At 41.1% G+C, this 16642-nt stretch overlaps 1 protein-coding gene and 1 long non-coding RNA gene across 3 annotated transcripts in view; both read right to left on the reverse strand.

Annotated features, from left to right (window-relative positions):
• The window catches only part of ANTXR2 (ANTXR cell adhesion molecule 2), a 320264-nt gene that overhangs the window by 165122 nt on the left and 138500 nt on the right, over positions 1–16642 (reverse strand). For both annotated transcript variants that reach the window (XM_040417929.1, XM_040417928.1), the window contains exon 9: positions 314–374. In XM_040417929.1, coding sequence (XP_040273863.1) covers positions 314–374 — 61 coding nt within the window. The remainder of the gene's footprint in view (positions 1–313; positions 375–16642) is intronic.
• On the reverse strand, positions 1687–15139 carry LOC120989677. The gene is made up of 3 exons (XR_005776296.1): positions 15128–15139; positions 2236–2238; positions 1687–1869 (listed from the first exon to the last, which is right to left on the reverse strand). It is a non-coding gene; the product is annotated as an uncharacterized LOC120989677 (long non-coding RNA).

The raw sequence follows: 16642 nt of genomic DNA on the forward strand, positions 1-16642 counted from the left end.
ACCTGGTAAGTGTAAGGTAAAGGAAAATGAAAGGACGGCAATGTAATATTAAAAATGAAATAAACATGTAGGGTGTTTGCTTTGAATACACTTCATGTAGCTATCGTCAAACATTTTTATATTTTTTTCGGATCAACTTCCTTTCCATAAAATATTTTTACATGAATATTTATCTGGCTATAAGACAGAATAGCCAGAGAAGAAGTTATATTTTATGTGGCGCTAGCAAATACTACTAGCGAGAAGAATAAAGCGAAAGCAAGCTAGTACACCCTGCAGCAGGAAACCGTAATATAAAATTCAATTTTCTTACCGCCAACACAGACAGATGATGGGTCCACAGACAAGATTTCTGTACATGACTTCTTCAAGATCTACAGAAAAGAAAATTTTGTTCATGTATGTTTTTATCATAATATGAATATGGCATGAACTGGTCAGTTTTTGATCAAATTAGGATTTTTTTCTACATCTGCATGCTGCAGTGTCTGCAACCATCTGCTTTTATCTTCCATTGTTTTCCATTATAAAAAAAAAAAACTGTTTACTTCAAGGTATATATTTGATATATTTTGATATAGTATCCAGTACTGAAGTAAAACAGCCAAATAAGAGTTGTATTCTTTTTTTTTGGGCTTGTAAAGTTCTACAGGGATGTTAAAGGGGTTCTTCTGCGAATGATTTAAAATGGCTGCCAGCAACCTGCCCTAGAATGTGAACAGCACTGGTTGCCTCAACTTGCAGAGATGCCTAGGGGATCAGGGGGCATGGTCTTACTACATAACACTCTGGCACTTGCACATACTAGATATTGGTGATTTTTCCTGTCGGGCTGCTCAGCCATGGTGCATACCATAGGCAGGATCACATAATTACCATCTATTGTAGAGCAGTGTAGTGTGTTGTGAGGCCCCGCCCCTTCATCTCACTAGACAGCTCTGCAAGTGGAGGCAACCAATCCTGCTCGCATTCTAGGATAAGTTGCTGGTCTTTAAAGTACCGTACACATCTGGATACAGTGAACATATGGGGTAATTTATCAAACTGGTGTAAAGTAGAACTGGCTTAGTTGCCCTTAGCAACAAATTAGATTCCACCTTTCATTTTTGACAGCTCCTTTGACTATGGGCAACTAACCCAATTCTGCTTTACACCAGTTTGATAAATTACCCCAATAGATGTCAAACATGGTGTCTTGTACGACGGACAATCTTTAATACATACCTCTAACTACAGTTGATTTTATGGTAGTCTTATCATTAAGGCCCATTAACCATCTAGTTAAAATAAGCTACTGATGACTGTCTGCAGATATTGTATTCTTAATAGCAAGCATAATTAATTCTTAAATGGAGCATTTTTAATAAAAATATATAAGGAAATTGCTTTCAAAGCAAGGCTGAGCTCACATCTGTGTTGGAGGTTTTGTTTAAAGCATCTGTCACAGATTCTGTAGAATTTCATGACAAAAATAGCACTGTATGCTACTTTTTCCATTAAACCTCGGTGACACACGATGGACCCCATTGTAAGTGAATGGGATTCATTAAGCAGTGTTGATGTCCCTCACACAAGGCATCTAGAACTGCACTGTGGCTTATAACAGAAACCATGATGCAGATGTGAACTGAGCGTAATATGCACTGAGATGTAACACCTGAGAAGAGCCTTTAAAGAGGACCTTTCACCACAAAATGCAATGCAATCTGAAAGCACCATGTTATAGAGCAGGAGGAGCAGAGCAGATTGATATATAGTTTTATAGGAAAAGATTCAGTAAAACTTGTAATTTATACATTTATATCTTTGCCTTTTCCACTTCCTGTGAAGAGCCATCGGTACAGAAGGGAGGAGTTATCAGTGACTGACCTAGCTATCTCTCCATGTAATCTTATACACACAATGCTGTCAATCACTGATAACCACTCCTTCCTGTACCGATAGCCCTTCACAGAAGGTCTGCTCAGCTTATCCTGCTCCATAATATGGTGCTTTTAGATTACTTTGCATTGCGTTTTGTGGTGACACGTTTGACATTTTTGGTCAATCACTGCAATAGCCTGCCTCATCCAGTGACTGGCCTAGTGATCATCTTCTGACAGTTCCTTTGTGTCCAGCTCAGACCAGGAAGTAGAGACCAGCGGTTAACTGGTGTCAGAATGGTATTGGTTGGTATAGGTATTGATTTTTTTATATTTTTATACCATTCTGACAACTTTGCTAGATATTTAAGACAACCTCTTTAATCTAAGAATTGCATAGAAATACATTGCAACAAACAATAAGAATTCTGACTCGAAAATAAACTATCTTTGCTTCAGTCTGAACCATATAACAACAAACTAAAGACTGCATCGCCCTATGTAAATACTGCAACAATTTCCAAGTGGATCTGAAATGGTATAAAATATATGCATCCTGACAATAAAAGAGATAAATGGTTTGCAGATGAAGCGAACAACTAAATATCTTCCTGTATGTGCTAAGTGCCACTAAAACTCGACCTAAAAAAATGTTCCCATAAAAATGAAACACGTTTATGTTTTATTTTGCCTCTTTATCGGGGTCTATAAGAATGGTGATGCATTGCTACTTGCTCTAAAACTGGCTTCTACCGCAGGGAATCAACACAAACCAGCTAGAGAATGAAGAATGTACTCAGACTGGGGCTATATGTCAGCAGTGCCAGGAAAGCATTGATTATGTGCCATTATTATAGATGCTTATTACACATTCATCTAGAAAAGAGTACAGTGATATCTTGTGAATAATGTAATAATTGAGCCGAGCATTAAATAACACTAACTGTCCTGTTATGGAAGATTGCCACTAAAACGTGCCATTGATGTTCCCTGTAAACGCAGAGTGCTTAGGCAAGGCTTTTATTCTATCACCCATGTATAACTCCAGCTCTTCCATGTTGTCCATGATATACTGCACAACTCTGCTCCATGAAAGTTCTGTTCATTACAAGTTGTAAAGTCTGCATAAGGAGTATTTACACCATTTAGCAAATTAAGTTACAACTAGGGCATTGCTTTAAAATTCTATTAGGGAATGGCATGCACAGCAATTCCAGAACATTGTTTTGATATCGCAAATGCTACTTTTGTTCATTGCTGGATAGCACCAGCAGGGATGTAGGGCATTTGGAATCCAATGTACCTGCCCAAAGACCTGTCAGTAGATAAAGGCTGTTCTACAGCTGTCAGCAGTAGAGTTAAGTGAATCGAACCCGATGAAGTGGAATTTGATCTGAATTTCAGGAAAAATTCGATTTGCACCGAACACGAATTTCCTCACGCTTTGTGGTAACGAATCACATTTTTTTCCTAAAATGGCTTCTGCACGTATTTTGATATGGAGCAAAGAACTCTGGGAACGAGGGATCACCACAATGCCATGCATGCAGCATATCAGCAGCCAGCCAGTCCTGTGATGTCACAGCCCTATAAATAGCCTCAGCCATCTTGGATTCTGCCATTTTCCAGTGTACTTAGTGCAGGGAGAGACGTCAGCAGGGGCTAGGGACAGTGTTAGAAAAGACTTCAAAACTTTTATTTTGCTGTATAGAAGTTCAGGGAAAGGATAGGGAGGAATCATTCCACAGTATTGAAGCAGAACAGGGTTCAGTAGGGGAGGTTATAGCCTAGGTAATAGAAACAATCCTATTACACCTTGCTGCAGTGACTGCGGATCCAAATTACCATTATACAGCTCTGTAATTCCAGCAAACCGTTCTTGTTATTGGGGTGCAAGTGCTGTTTGATACAGGCATTAACAGAGTTTATTACAAGGAAATATTTCATTTTCTCCGTCTTTTTTGCATGTAGCTATATGTTCTAAAATATTTTTTGGCATGTATTAGTAGGAAAAAAAGGGCTTATTAGTCAATTTGTGGTGAAGTGCGAAAATTACAGTCCTTTTTAAAGTGTATTAGCGGCAAAAAAATAAATAAAATTGTTTGCAGTGTTGATCGAGCACCAAAGTGCTTGTGTGCTCGAGTAGAACACTTTGCGATGCCTGGGTGTTCTACCGAGCACCCAAGCACAATGGAAGTCAATAGAAGAACCCAGGCACCCCCTGCTCTGAAGAGGGGAGGGTGTTGGGGCTCTAGTTCGGCTTACGAGTGCCTGCTCTGAATCCATATATAGCTACGGTATATCCATATATGGAGTCAGTGCTTGGGAACACTCCAGTGTATTTAAATCTAATTTCTAAAAAAGAATATGCCTTACTTTGAACTCCCAATGTCGTACATTAGAGGTAAGGACCTTATCTACTCAGCTATATAGCTGAATGTTAAACTGTGTCAGAAAAACCTCATAGTAGTTTCTGATGTAGTGAGTATTCCTAGAAGACTTATTTTATATTTCTGTGCAGGTTAACAAGTAGCTCTATAGTGTAGTGGTTAACATCCTTGCCTCTAATGTACAAGGTTGAGAGTTCAAGTCCTGGCAGAAACATATTTATATGTATAGTTTTTAGCCATAATATATTTACATATATTATTATACATTTAGAATATATATTATAATATATGTAAATATATTATGGCCAAAAACATATGATTATTTATATATATATATATATATATATATATATATATATATTTTTGTAATTACACATTTATAATACAAAAAAAAATATAAAGTATGTAGATTGAATCTTTATTTCTGCCAAGATCCAAACTCCCAACCTTGAACATTAGAGGCAAGGATGTTAACCACTACACTATAGAGCCACATGTTAACCCTAACAGAAACATCAAATAAGTCTTCTGCTGAATAGGAATACTCACTACATCAGAAACTACTATGAGGTTTTTCTGATACAGTTTAACATTGAGCTAAATAGCTGAGTGGATAAGGTCCTTGCCTCTAATGTACAATGTTGGGAGTTGAAATCCTGGCAGAAACTTTTCAGAAATTCGATTTAAATACACTGGGGAGTCCCAAAGCACTGACTCCATATATGGATATAGCTATACAGTACAGACCAAAAGTTTGGACACACCTTCTCATTCAAAGAGTTTTCTTTATTTTCATGACTATGGAAATTGTAGATTCACACTGAAGGCATCAAAACTATGAATTAACACATGTGGAATTATATAATTATATACATAATAAACAAGTGTGAAAAAACTGAAAATGTCATATTCTAGGTTCTTCAAAGTAGCCACCTTTTGCTTTGATTACTGCTTTGCACACTCTTGGCATTCTCTTGATGAGCTTCAAGAGGTAGTCCCCTGAAATTGTTTTCACTTCACAGGTGTGCCATGTCAGGTTTAATAAGTGGGATTTCTTGCCTTATAAATGGGGTTGGGACCATCAGTTGCGTTGAGGAGAAGTCAGGTGGATACACAGCTGATAGTCCTACTGAATAGACTGTTAGAATTTGTATCATGGCAAGAAAAAAGCAGCTAAGTAAATAAAAACGAGTGGCCATCATTACTTTAAGAAATGAAGGTCAGTCAGTCAGTCAGCTGAAAAATTGGGAAAACTTTGAAAGTAAGGGCTATTTGACCATGAAGGAGAGTGATGGGGTGCTGCGCCAGATGACCTGGCCTCCACAGTCACCGGACCTGAACCCAATCAAGATGGTTTGGGGTGAGCTGGACCGCAGAGTGAAGGCAAAAGGGCCAACAAGCGCTAAGCATCTCTGGGAACTCCTTCAAGACTGTTGGAAGACCATTTCAGGGGACTACCTCTTGAAGCTCATCAAGAGAATGCCAAGAGTGTGCAAAGCAGTAATCAAAGCAAAAGGTGGCTACTTTGAAGAACCTAGAATATGACATATTTTCAGTTGTTTCATACTTGTTTGTTATGTATATAATTCCACATGTGTTAATTCATAGTTTTGATGCCTTCATAGTCATGAAAATAAAGAAAACTCTTTGAATGAGAAGGTGTGTCCAAACTTTTGGTCTGTACTGTATATGGAGTCAGAGCAGGCACTTATAAGCCGAACTATAGTCCCGACACCTTCCCCTCTTCAGAGCAGGGGGGCCTGGGTTCTTCCATTGTGATTGGGTGCTTGGTGGAACACCCGAGCATCGCAAAGTGTTCTACTCCAGCACACGAGCACTTTGGTGCTGGATCAACACTACAAATATATATTTTTTTTTTGCCACTAATACACTCTAAAAAGGGCTTTACAACATATAACTGCACCACTGAACGGCAAATATATATATTTTTTGCTACTAATACACGTCAAAAAGGGCTGTAATTTTCACACTTCACCACACAATGACTAATAAGCCCTTTTTTCCCACTAATACAAGCCAAAAAATACTTTAGAACATATAACTGCACCACACAATGGCAAATAAGACATATAAATATTTCCTTGTAATAAACCCTGTTAATGGCTGTATCAAATAGCACTTGCAAGGCAAGGACCTTATCCACTCGGCTATAAAGCTGAATGCTAGACAGTGTCAGAAAAACCTCATAGTAGTTTCTGATGTAGTGAGTACTCCTATTCAGTAGAAGACTTATTTTATATTTCTGTGTTGGTTAACATGTAGCTTTATAGTGTAGTGGTTAACATGCTTGCCTCTAATGAACAAGGTTAAAAGTTTGAATCCTGGCAGAAACATTTCAGAAATTGAGATTATATTTTATATTTTAATATATAATTTATATATTTTTTTTGTAATTGTAAAAAAATGCATGGCACAAAATAAATGTGCAATTACAATTAAATATATATATATATATATATATATATATATATAAATATATATATAAATAAAAAAAAAATATATATATTTACTTATATTATATATTTTTAATATATAATAGCTAAAAACTTTTATATATATATGTTTCTGCTGGGATTCAAACTCCCAACTTTGTACATTAGATGCAAGGACGTCAACCACTACACTATAGAACTACATGGTAACCTGCACAGAAATATAAAATAAGTCTTCTGCTGAATAGGAATACTCACTACATCAGAAACTACTATAAGGTTTTTCTGCCACAGTTTAGCATTCAGCTTTATAGCTGAGTGGATAAAGTCCTTGCCTCTAATGTACAAGGGGTTTGGGAGTTCAAATCGCGCTAGAGCATACCAATGCTAAAGTCGAACTGCTGTTCGGCCGAGCATGGTCAATAAACACAAATTTTTGCCGTTCAGCGGTGCATTTATATGTTCCAAAGCCTTTTGTGGATTGTATAGGTGAAAAAAAAAAAGGCCTATTTGCCGTTCAGCAGTGCAGTTATATGTTCAAAAGCCCTTTTTGGTGTGTATTAGTGGCAAAAATAAATATATTATTTACCGTTCAGAAGTGCAGTTATACTGTATGTTCTAAAGCCTTTTCTGGAGTGTATAAGTGGAAAAAAGTAAGGGCCTATTTGCCGTTCAGTGGTGCAGTTATATATATATTCTAAAGCCTTTTTTGGTGTGTATTAGTGGGGGAAAAAAGGCTTATTAGTCATTGTGTGGTGAAGTGAGAAAATGTAAAATGTTTTTGGGGTGTTTTAATTTCTTTTTTATTTATTTATTTTATCTACCAGTATGTCAGACAGAGAAATGCCAGGCCCTGCACAGGGGAGTGGAAGAGGCCTAAATGTTTCTGTTGCAGGCACAGGTTGCAGCACAGTAAGGGGACGTGGCAGCAAGAGTCGCTGCGAGAGGCCCGAGCTCCCAGTGTCATCTAGCGGTCGTGTCTTGACCAGCAACCTAGCGGTTCTTGAATGGTTGTCTCGGTCATCCACTTCGTCCCAAGTGACATCAGACACCCTCAGCCAAGAGTCTGTGGGTTCATCAGAGACAACCCTTAGTTGGTATGGCCTGGGAGCAGGCCCTGTGCCCTTACCTGTCCTCAACCTTCCTCTGTCCTTTTCTGTTCCCTCAGCCAGACAAGTATTATATGCTGTGGGCTCAGCTACACTATACAACGAGGACGAGCTACTAGAGGACAGTCAGCAGCTACTGGCCAGCCAAGATATGGAAGACATGGGAGACATCCGCCGCTTCCTCCGGTAGGTTGGCAAGTAGTGATGAGGAGAGTGGCGTGGGAGCTGGTGTTGCGAGTGGTCAGGCTCCTGAACAAAAGAGGAGGACATCAGTGACATGCAAACAGTACTAGATGATGATGGTGATGTAGCTGATCACACTTGGGAGCCGGGTGAATTAGGGGTTTTGTCATCATTGAAAGAAGAGTGTGACAGCTTGCCCGTGAGGCAGCGATGGAACAGGAGTCAGCAGCGTGGCCAGGAGTCAGCAGGTTGGCAGCAATGGGAGGTCGGTAGGCAAACGTGCCTGGGGTAAGTCACCCACTTTGCATGAGCCTACCTGCCCAGAAAGTAGTAGTGCAGGGGTTCATGAAAGCAGCGTCGGAAACAGGTCAGTCAGTGTTGAGTGTTGGGGGTAAAATCACCTACTTGGCGGTGTAGCATTTTTTTTTTTAAGCCTTCGGAGGAGGTTAACATGGCCATTTGTAGAATCTGTGGGCAGAAGGTGAAGCGTGGCAAGGGTGCCAATGTTGTCACCACGGCCCTGTGTCAACATATGCAGCGTCATCATAAAGTGGCCTGGGAGAGCAATGGCTCCAATGTGGTGGTCCAGTCTGCAGCTGCAACCACTGCATCACCCAGTGGCACACACCCGATTTCAGGCAGTCAAGGCTTCACTATCTCAGCCGAAGGGAGATGTCTGTCGTTCCCATCATCAGCTGGTCCTGATGCTCCTGCTCCTCCTCCTCCTCCTATTCCTCGTCAGTTATTCCGTCAGCAATCGATCACCGAAGCGATTGCCAAGAGACAACAGTATGCGTGCACTCATCCAACGGCGCAGAAGCTGAATGTTCTCCTGGCCAAGTTGCTGGTGCTGCAGTCCCTCCCTTTCCAAGTGGTGGACTCTGCACCTTTCAGAGAACTGATAGCTTGTGCCGAGCCAAAGTGGAGAGTCCCAAGCAGTCATTTCTTTGCCAAAAAGGCAGTACCAGCCCTGCACACGAATGTAGAACAGAAGGTGGGCCAGTCCTTGAGCCTGTAAGTGTCTGACAAAGTGCACGGCAGCACCGACATGTGGAGCTGTAACTATGGTCAGGGACAATACATGCTTTTTACGGCCCCCTAGCTGAATGTGGTTCCTGCACAGCCACACCAGCAACTTGGCCAGGTGGCGCCACTTCCGCCTCCATGTTCTCACGCTGTTGGTTCTGCGACAATGTCCGCCTCTGCCTCCTTATCCTCCACCGTGTCCTCAGCCTCCACTGCAGGGACAATTCACAGTGCCCCTCCAGCATACCACATGTGCAGGGCATGGCAGTGTCACGCTGTTCTGCACCTCGTTTGCCTGGGCGAACTGAGTCACACAGGGGAGAAACTGCTTTGTGTCCTTTATCAAGACATCAAATCCTGGCTTTCACAGCGACAACTCAAAATCGGAACCATGGTGACAGACAACGGGAAGAACATGGTGTCGGCGCTGCATCAAGGAGGGCTGAGCCATGTGCCCTGTATGGCACACATGTTCAATCTGCAAGACATCCTAAAAATGGCCAGGAAACTTTGCATGCACTTCAGCCACTCGTACACCACAAAGCACACCCTCTTTGACCTGCAGCGGCAGAATGGCACCCCCCAACATAGGCTGATATGCGATGTTTCCACCTGTTGGAATCCCACCCTCCATATGTTAGACCGACTGTATGAACAGAGAAGGGCCATAAACTATTTGTTGATGATCCAAGCAGACAGGAGTACTCCCCTGTGTAACTTTGATGTCAGCCAGTGGCAGCTCATAAGTGACAACTGCCGTTTGATCAGGACCTTTGAGGAGGCCACGTTATTTGTCAGTCGCCAGGACAACGGGGTGAACAACGTCATTCCACTGCTTCATGTCCTGGAACAGATGCTGGTAAATATGGCTGGTCAGGGGACTGGAGACGTGGCGCCTAGATCTCATGGCCACATGAGCCCTGTGGCCCTGAATTGGAGGAGGACATTGGAACACAAGCAATGTGTAGCGAAATGGGTCATTTTTATACACAGGTGACAGGAGAGGAGGAGCAGGAGCAGCCAGAGGAGCTACAGGGCTATGAGAACGATGAGGCAGAGGATCCAGACACACCGTGGCAGTATGCAGTGGAGATGGAGGCAGGGAGTTCCTCCGAGTCACTTGCACAAATGGCCTGAAGCATGCTCATTTGCTTGCGTAGTGACAGCCAAATTGTCACCATTCGGCAGAGGGATGACTACTGGCTCTCCACCTTGTAGGACCCTCGCTACCGGTCCAATATAGGGGGCTTTTTTACACCCACTGAGAGGGAGAACAAACTGAACTACTATAGAGACATCCTATGTATTCAGTTGGCCGCTGCCTATCAGCGCTATCGTCCATCTCTCGCAGTTCAAGCCTCTTCAGCAGCAACTTGAGTCTAGAGTCAGTGATGATATCAGCAGCTTTCTTCACCTAGTGAAGAAACTACTCACCAGCAGTAGCAGCAGCAGCTAGACCTATACCAGCAGGTGGTGGCATACTTGGGCAGCACCCTGCCACCGCACAATAAATATCCACTGGACTACTGAGCAGCCAAATTGGATTTGTGGCTGCAACTGGCAGAGTTTGCCCTGGAAAATTTGTCCTGCCCTGCCATTAGTGTGGCATCAGAGCGAATGTTTAGTGCAGCGGGGGGCCATAGTTACCCCAAGAAGTACTCGCCTGTCCACCCAAAATGTGGAGAGACTGACCTTTTGTCAAGATACATCAGGCGTGGATCAGCTAGGATTTCCACCCACCAATGCCTGATGCATAAGACTAGATCATCCATGGTGCCGTACCAACACTTTGACAAAAGAGACTGGTTTCTGCTGGCTACTTGCCTCAACTAATATTCTGATGCTGCCACCCGCCTGATGCCACACATCTGATGCCAAGTACTCCTTCTTTCACCCACCATCTTCAGCTGGTACTGATATTGTCACCCACCTCCCCACCGGGTCACTCTGTGGTCTCCTGATGCTGCTGCCACCTCCACACTATGTCACCTTGCCACTCTGTGGCCTCCTTATGCTGCTGCCACCTCCACACTATGTCATCTTGCCACTCTGTGGTCTCCTGATGCTACTGCCATCTCCAAACTATGTCACCTTGCCACTCTGTGGTCTCCTGATGCTGATTCCACCTCCACACTGTTATTGTGCCACCCTGTGGCCTCCTTTTGATGCTGCTGCCGCCACTTCCACACTGTTATTGTGCCACCCTATGGCCTCCTCCTGATGCTGCTGCTGCCGCCTCCACACTCTGTCATTGTGCCACTCTTTGGCCTCCTGATGCTGCTGCTGTCACCTCCATACTGTCATTGTGCCACTCTGTGGCCTCCTCTTGATGCTGCTGCCACCTCCAGACTCTGTCATTGGGCCACTCTGTGGTCTCCTCATGCTGCTTCCACCTCACCACTATGTCATAGGGCCACTCTGTGTACTTCATGACTGGGCCACTATTTTGCCTTTCGGCCTAGCTGACATTATCATTTATTTGACCCTTCTTCTGATCTGCCAGAAGGACGGAAAAATTAGATGCACAACGGATCCTGTCTATGTAACAGCTGTAAGGCCTGCGTGACATGGTCCCTATTTTGCATCAGAATTGGCTTATGATTTGGTAGCCAAACGCAGGAGTGGGTAAAAAACACAGAAGACATGCAAATATTCCATTCACATGTCTTCTCTGTTTTGGATCCACTCCTGTTTTTTTTGGCTTTAGCAATACTAATGGATTACTGACCAAATGCTGACTGAGTGAAGGAGGATGCTCCACAGACAGGATACGTTTTTTGGGGGTTATTGTCCTGATGGATCAGAGGAAGGGCAAAATAATCAGTGACATCAACACAAACTTACTGCTGACACCCTCTCCACTCTGTCGGGGGGCTCTACTTTTATAAGCGTTTAATAGAACAGGTTCTGTAGACATCTATGTGGAATCAGCTGCTGACGGTGTAAAAGGAGCGCGCTTATTCTTGACACTAACATTCACCTGTAAGGCTGAGTTCATACTTGAGTTATTTGGTTAGTTTTGGCCCCGTAACTAAGTGAAGTGTGCAGTGACTCTAAGAGCGATGCCTGTCATCTGCATGTCATACTGACTCACAGTATTGTTTCGCTACCACAGCAGACTCCCTATGAGTGTTACTGCAAGGCACAGTGTTCTACACTACTATAAAGGCTCTCGGTTATTAATGCGATTCGCCGCAAATAAATTCGGATCAAACCCCAAAAAAATTTCAATTTGGCGAATCGAACAAATCGAATTTTAAAAATTCAAAGTGCATTAATAAAGTACATTACAAAAAGTATTATTAGGGCATAAGGAACATTTTACCAGAAAGTTAAACTTTAAGGGTTTTTATTATTATTCTAATAGTGCCCTTGCTTTTTATTGACCTCAGACTATTATTTAACACAATCGTACCAACATTAGTACCTGTCTGTATAGTGAAACACTGTTCCATGACATCTTACAATCCTTTAATCTATCAGGGTGCCCAACAGTTACATTAATGGCATGGAAAAAATATTGTAAGTAGGGATGGATTGATGTATCACAATTAAAGTGATAAAGGGGTTGTTAGGAAATAGTAAGGTCATCATCTAGACCACAACAAGTGAACCCTAAAACTGCTATCAGCCTTTGGTAGGAAGCTAAGACTACCCCTCTATTCATCACCAGAGCCCACTACAAGGCTTGATGGACTGCTGTTAGGGAACAAAGTTACATCTGCAGTGTAGGTACTGTAACAGAAAACTGGTGCGGGCATATTAGTGACAGACCAACCAGAATGACCAGTAAGTACAATGGGAAGTTGACACGCAGGGTCAAAACCAGGAGAGACTGACACAGCAAAAAATGAGCTGTTAATCTAGAAGAGCCAAGATCAGTTTACCAGGAGAATCAATATAAGCAGGAACCGCAGATACAGGGTTAATCCTTAAACAAGCCAGTAGTCAGTTCACCAGGATAAGGATATCACACAGTAAAGAACCAGGACACATAATCACAGGCAGAGATTCAGAATCACAGCCTGCCCAGCCTTCTGATTGGACTCTTGGCTCATCAGTATGATAGCCTTTTGGGTATTAATCACTCCTGGTCTCCCCCAGTACAATCACCCAGACTAAAACAATGGCTGGTGGGTGGATAGGAAGCTATTCCAGGATAGTGAGTAGGTATATTCCTGACAGGGTTTTCCTACAAATAGAGAGATAGATCTAGACAGATAGATGTAGATTTGATAGCGGTCTGATCTATGGAACCCTCAACTTCTAGGTTTCGTGACTGGCATGGCTTTGGTGAGTTGGAGTTGTATGCGGCAGTGTACAGTTACAGCTATAACTTATTGCTACCTGTAGATCATCATAAAAGGAATTGTGAGGGTAGGACTGTGCCTGGTGCTTGGTGACACTTCAGTTTATTCAACCCATGATCCATCCAACCTGTGTGGTAGCTAACAGAATACAATATAAGAGCAGGCAACTTTACTGACAAGCAAGAAATTTTAATCCAACAGCAACCATTTCTCAGTGGTGAAGAGCATAAAAAGGAAATAACACAGACCACAACAGAATTTAATGTAAGCCTCAGGCAGGAAATACATCTAAGCTTTCTGGAAAATGCATCTCACGGCCATCAAATGTAACATAATTGACAGGTAATATAGACAGAGAATGTGAATAGTATCCAGCTCTGAAATCCATGTTGTTCCTCAAAGTAAACATGTTATGTATTCTAAGAACACATCTTCCCCAATCAATCTCTGCCGCAGGGGCTCAACACAGGAAGCACATAATAATCAGTACAACTATTACTAAAATTAAATGAACTTTTTCTTTGTTCTATGATACATATTTTTTTAATATCAGTAATACTCATAAAGGTGATTGACTATGGTAAACAAGGACTACCTTTACATGCAGAAAAAAAAGTCTCACACCATTTGGAGTTTTGCAGACAGTTTATTTATTGGGCACTAAAAATATTTTACTATTATTCTTAGAGATTCACAGAATGATGCCTAGCTCCTACCAATTGAAAAGAGAAATCTGACACTAAAAACAGTACCGCTAATCATGTCGTACTACTTACTAGAGAAAATTCTTCATTCATGGACATGGGCAATGAATGCAAAGTAGGAAAATCAGACTAAATCGATAAAACAAAGAAGGCCATTTATGAAACTGAAAGACGACCATATTTGGCAACTTTCCCCTTTCACGGCAGGTCTAAAAAAGTGGGCGTGGTGCGGGAGGTGAAGGAGACAGTCTGGTAGGCCTGTCTCATTTACCATTTTCTATGTCTGTAGAAAACAAATTAAAATTTCCCTGAAATTCTTTGATTCCCTCAACCCTATTGATACTTTGATTCCCTCAACCCTATTCATTAACATCTATAGAAGATTTTTTTAGACAAGCTCCCTGATCTTTGCAAAGGTCAATATATATGGGGGTATCTTGACCAGCACATATTGTCAATGGTGTATCCTGTTATCTATATACACATGTTATCTATCATAGTAATCCTGCCTATGATAAGGAGATGACTGCTGATGACTGCTGAAAAGGGATCTCTACAGAACAGGAAGTATTAGCATAATTTTAGGCTCAGTAGTCAGTGCAAAAACTTCAGAATTTTAGTATTTTTTTAACATAGTGACATAAACATGTATTGCCCCAAAATTCTAAAAAATATGTTTAACATAACTTAATTTAAACAATTTAAATAATAGTCCATTATTTGATGAGACATTTGCTTTAGTTGAGTTTCATTACTTACAGAGGTTATCTAACTAACCCTTTCATGACTTGTGCATGTACGGGGCAAACAGGGTTTTACACAGCAGACACCCAAAAACAGAGTTCATTAACCCAGTTAACAGTTAACCCCTCAGATACCATAGTCAATTACAATGACGGCATCTGAGAGGTCTTTTCACAGGAATACTGTGCTGCATTGAGATTGAGGGAGCCATTCAGTTGCAGTCTATAGGAGAAGCGATCAGACAACCACATGTTAAAGTCCCATAGGGAGACTTAAAATAAGAAAAAAAAATAAGTAAAAAGCGTGAAAGAAAAGTTCAATTTTATTTTTAAATGTGTGTATATACAGTGTGTGTATATATATATATATATATATATATATATATATACAGTACAGACCAAAAGTTTGGACACACCTTCTCATTCAAAGAGTTTTCTTTATTTTCATGACTATGAAAATTGTAGATTCACACTGAAGGCATCAAAACTATGAATTAACACATGTGGAATTATATACATAACAAACAAGTGTGAAACAATTGAAAATATGTCATATTCTAGGTTCTTCAAAGTAGCCACCTTTTGCTTTGATTACTGCTTTGCACACTCTTGGCATTCTCTTGATGAGCTTCAAGAGGTAGTCCCCTGAAATGGATTTCACTTCACAGGTGTGCCATGTCAGGTTTAGTAAGTGGGATTTCTTGCCTTATAAATGGGGTTGGGACCATCAGTTGCATTGAGGAGAAGTCAGGTGGATACAAAGCTGATAGTCCTACTGAATAGACGGTTAGAATTTGTATTATGGCAAGAAAAAAGCAGCTAAGTAAAGAAAAACGAGTGGCCATCATTACTTTAAGAAATGAAGGTCAGTCAGTCAGCCAAAAAATTGGGAAAACTTTGAAAGTAAGGGCTATTTGACCATGAAGGAGAGTGATGGGGTGCTGCGCCAGATGACCTGGCCTCCACAGTCACCGGACCTGAACCCAATCAAGATGGTTTGGGGTGAGCTGGACCGCAGAGTGAAGGCAAAAGGGCCAACAAGTGCTAAGCATCTCTGGGAACTCCTTCAAGACTGTTGGAAGACCATTTCAGGGGACTACCTCTTGAAGCTCATCAAGAGAATGCCAAAAGTGTGCAAAGCAGTAATCAAAGCAAAAGGTGGCTACTTTGAAGAACCTAGAATATGACATATTTTCAGTTGTTTCACACTTGTTTGTTATGTATATAATTCCACATGTGTTAATTCATAGTTTTGATGCCTTCATAGTCATGAAAATAAAAAAAAACTCTTTGAATGAGAAGGTGTGTCCAAACTTTTGGTCTGTACTGTATATATATATAATTAAAATCACTCCCCTTGACTCATTTTAAAAATAAAGATAATTTAGCATTGTCATGCCCCAAAACGCCCACACTATTAAAATATAAATGTATTCATCCCATATGAATAATGGTGCAATGGAAAAATTCAAAATGGATGATTTGCCATTTTTTGGTCACTTGATCTCCCAATTTTTTTTTATAAAAAGTCATACACACTCCAACATGGTATCACAGATCGCCCCACAAAAATAAGCGCTCACACAGCCCTGCAGACATAAATATAAACAAGTTATAGAGTTCCTAATACTGTGATGCAAAGAAAAAAATATGTTTTTAAAATATTAAAACACAAGAAAAACGATAAAAATGGTATCACTGTAATCATACTGACCCAAAGAATGAAGTTAAAGGGGTCCTGCTCACATTCTAGGAAAGGTTGCTGACAGCCATTTTAAAACATTCCTGGAGAATCTCTTTAGCGTCAGTTTTACCACATAGGGAACGCCGTAAAAAAGAAATCTATAACACTATGGCAGAAT

Source organism: Bufo bufo, chromosome 2 (assembly GCF_905171765.1).
Source record: "Bufo bufo chromosome 2, aBufBuf1.1, whole genome shotgun sequence".
Classification (NCBI taxonomy): domain Eukaryota; kingdom Metazoa; phylum Chordata; class Amphibia; order Anura; family Bufonidae; genus Bufo; species Bufo bufo.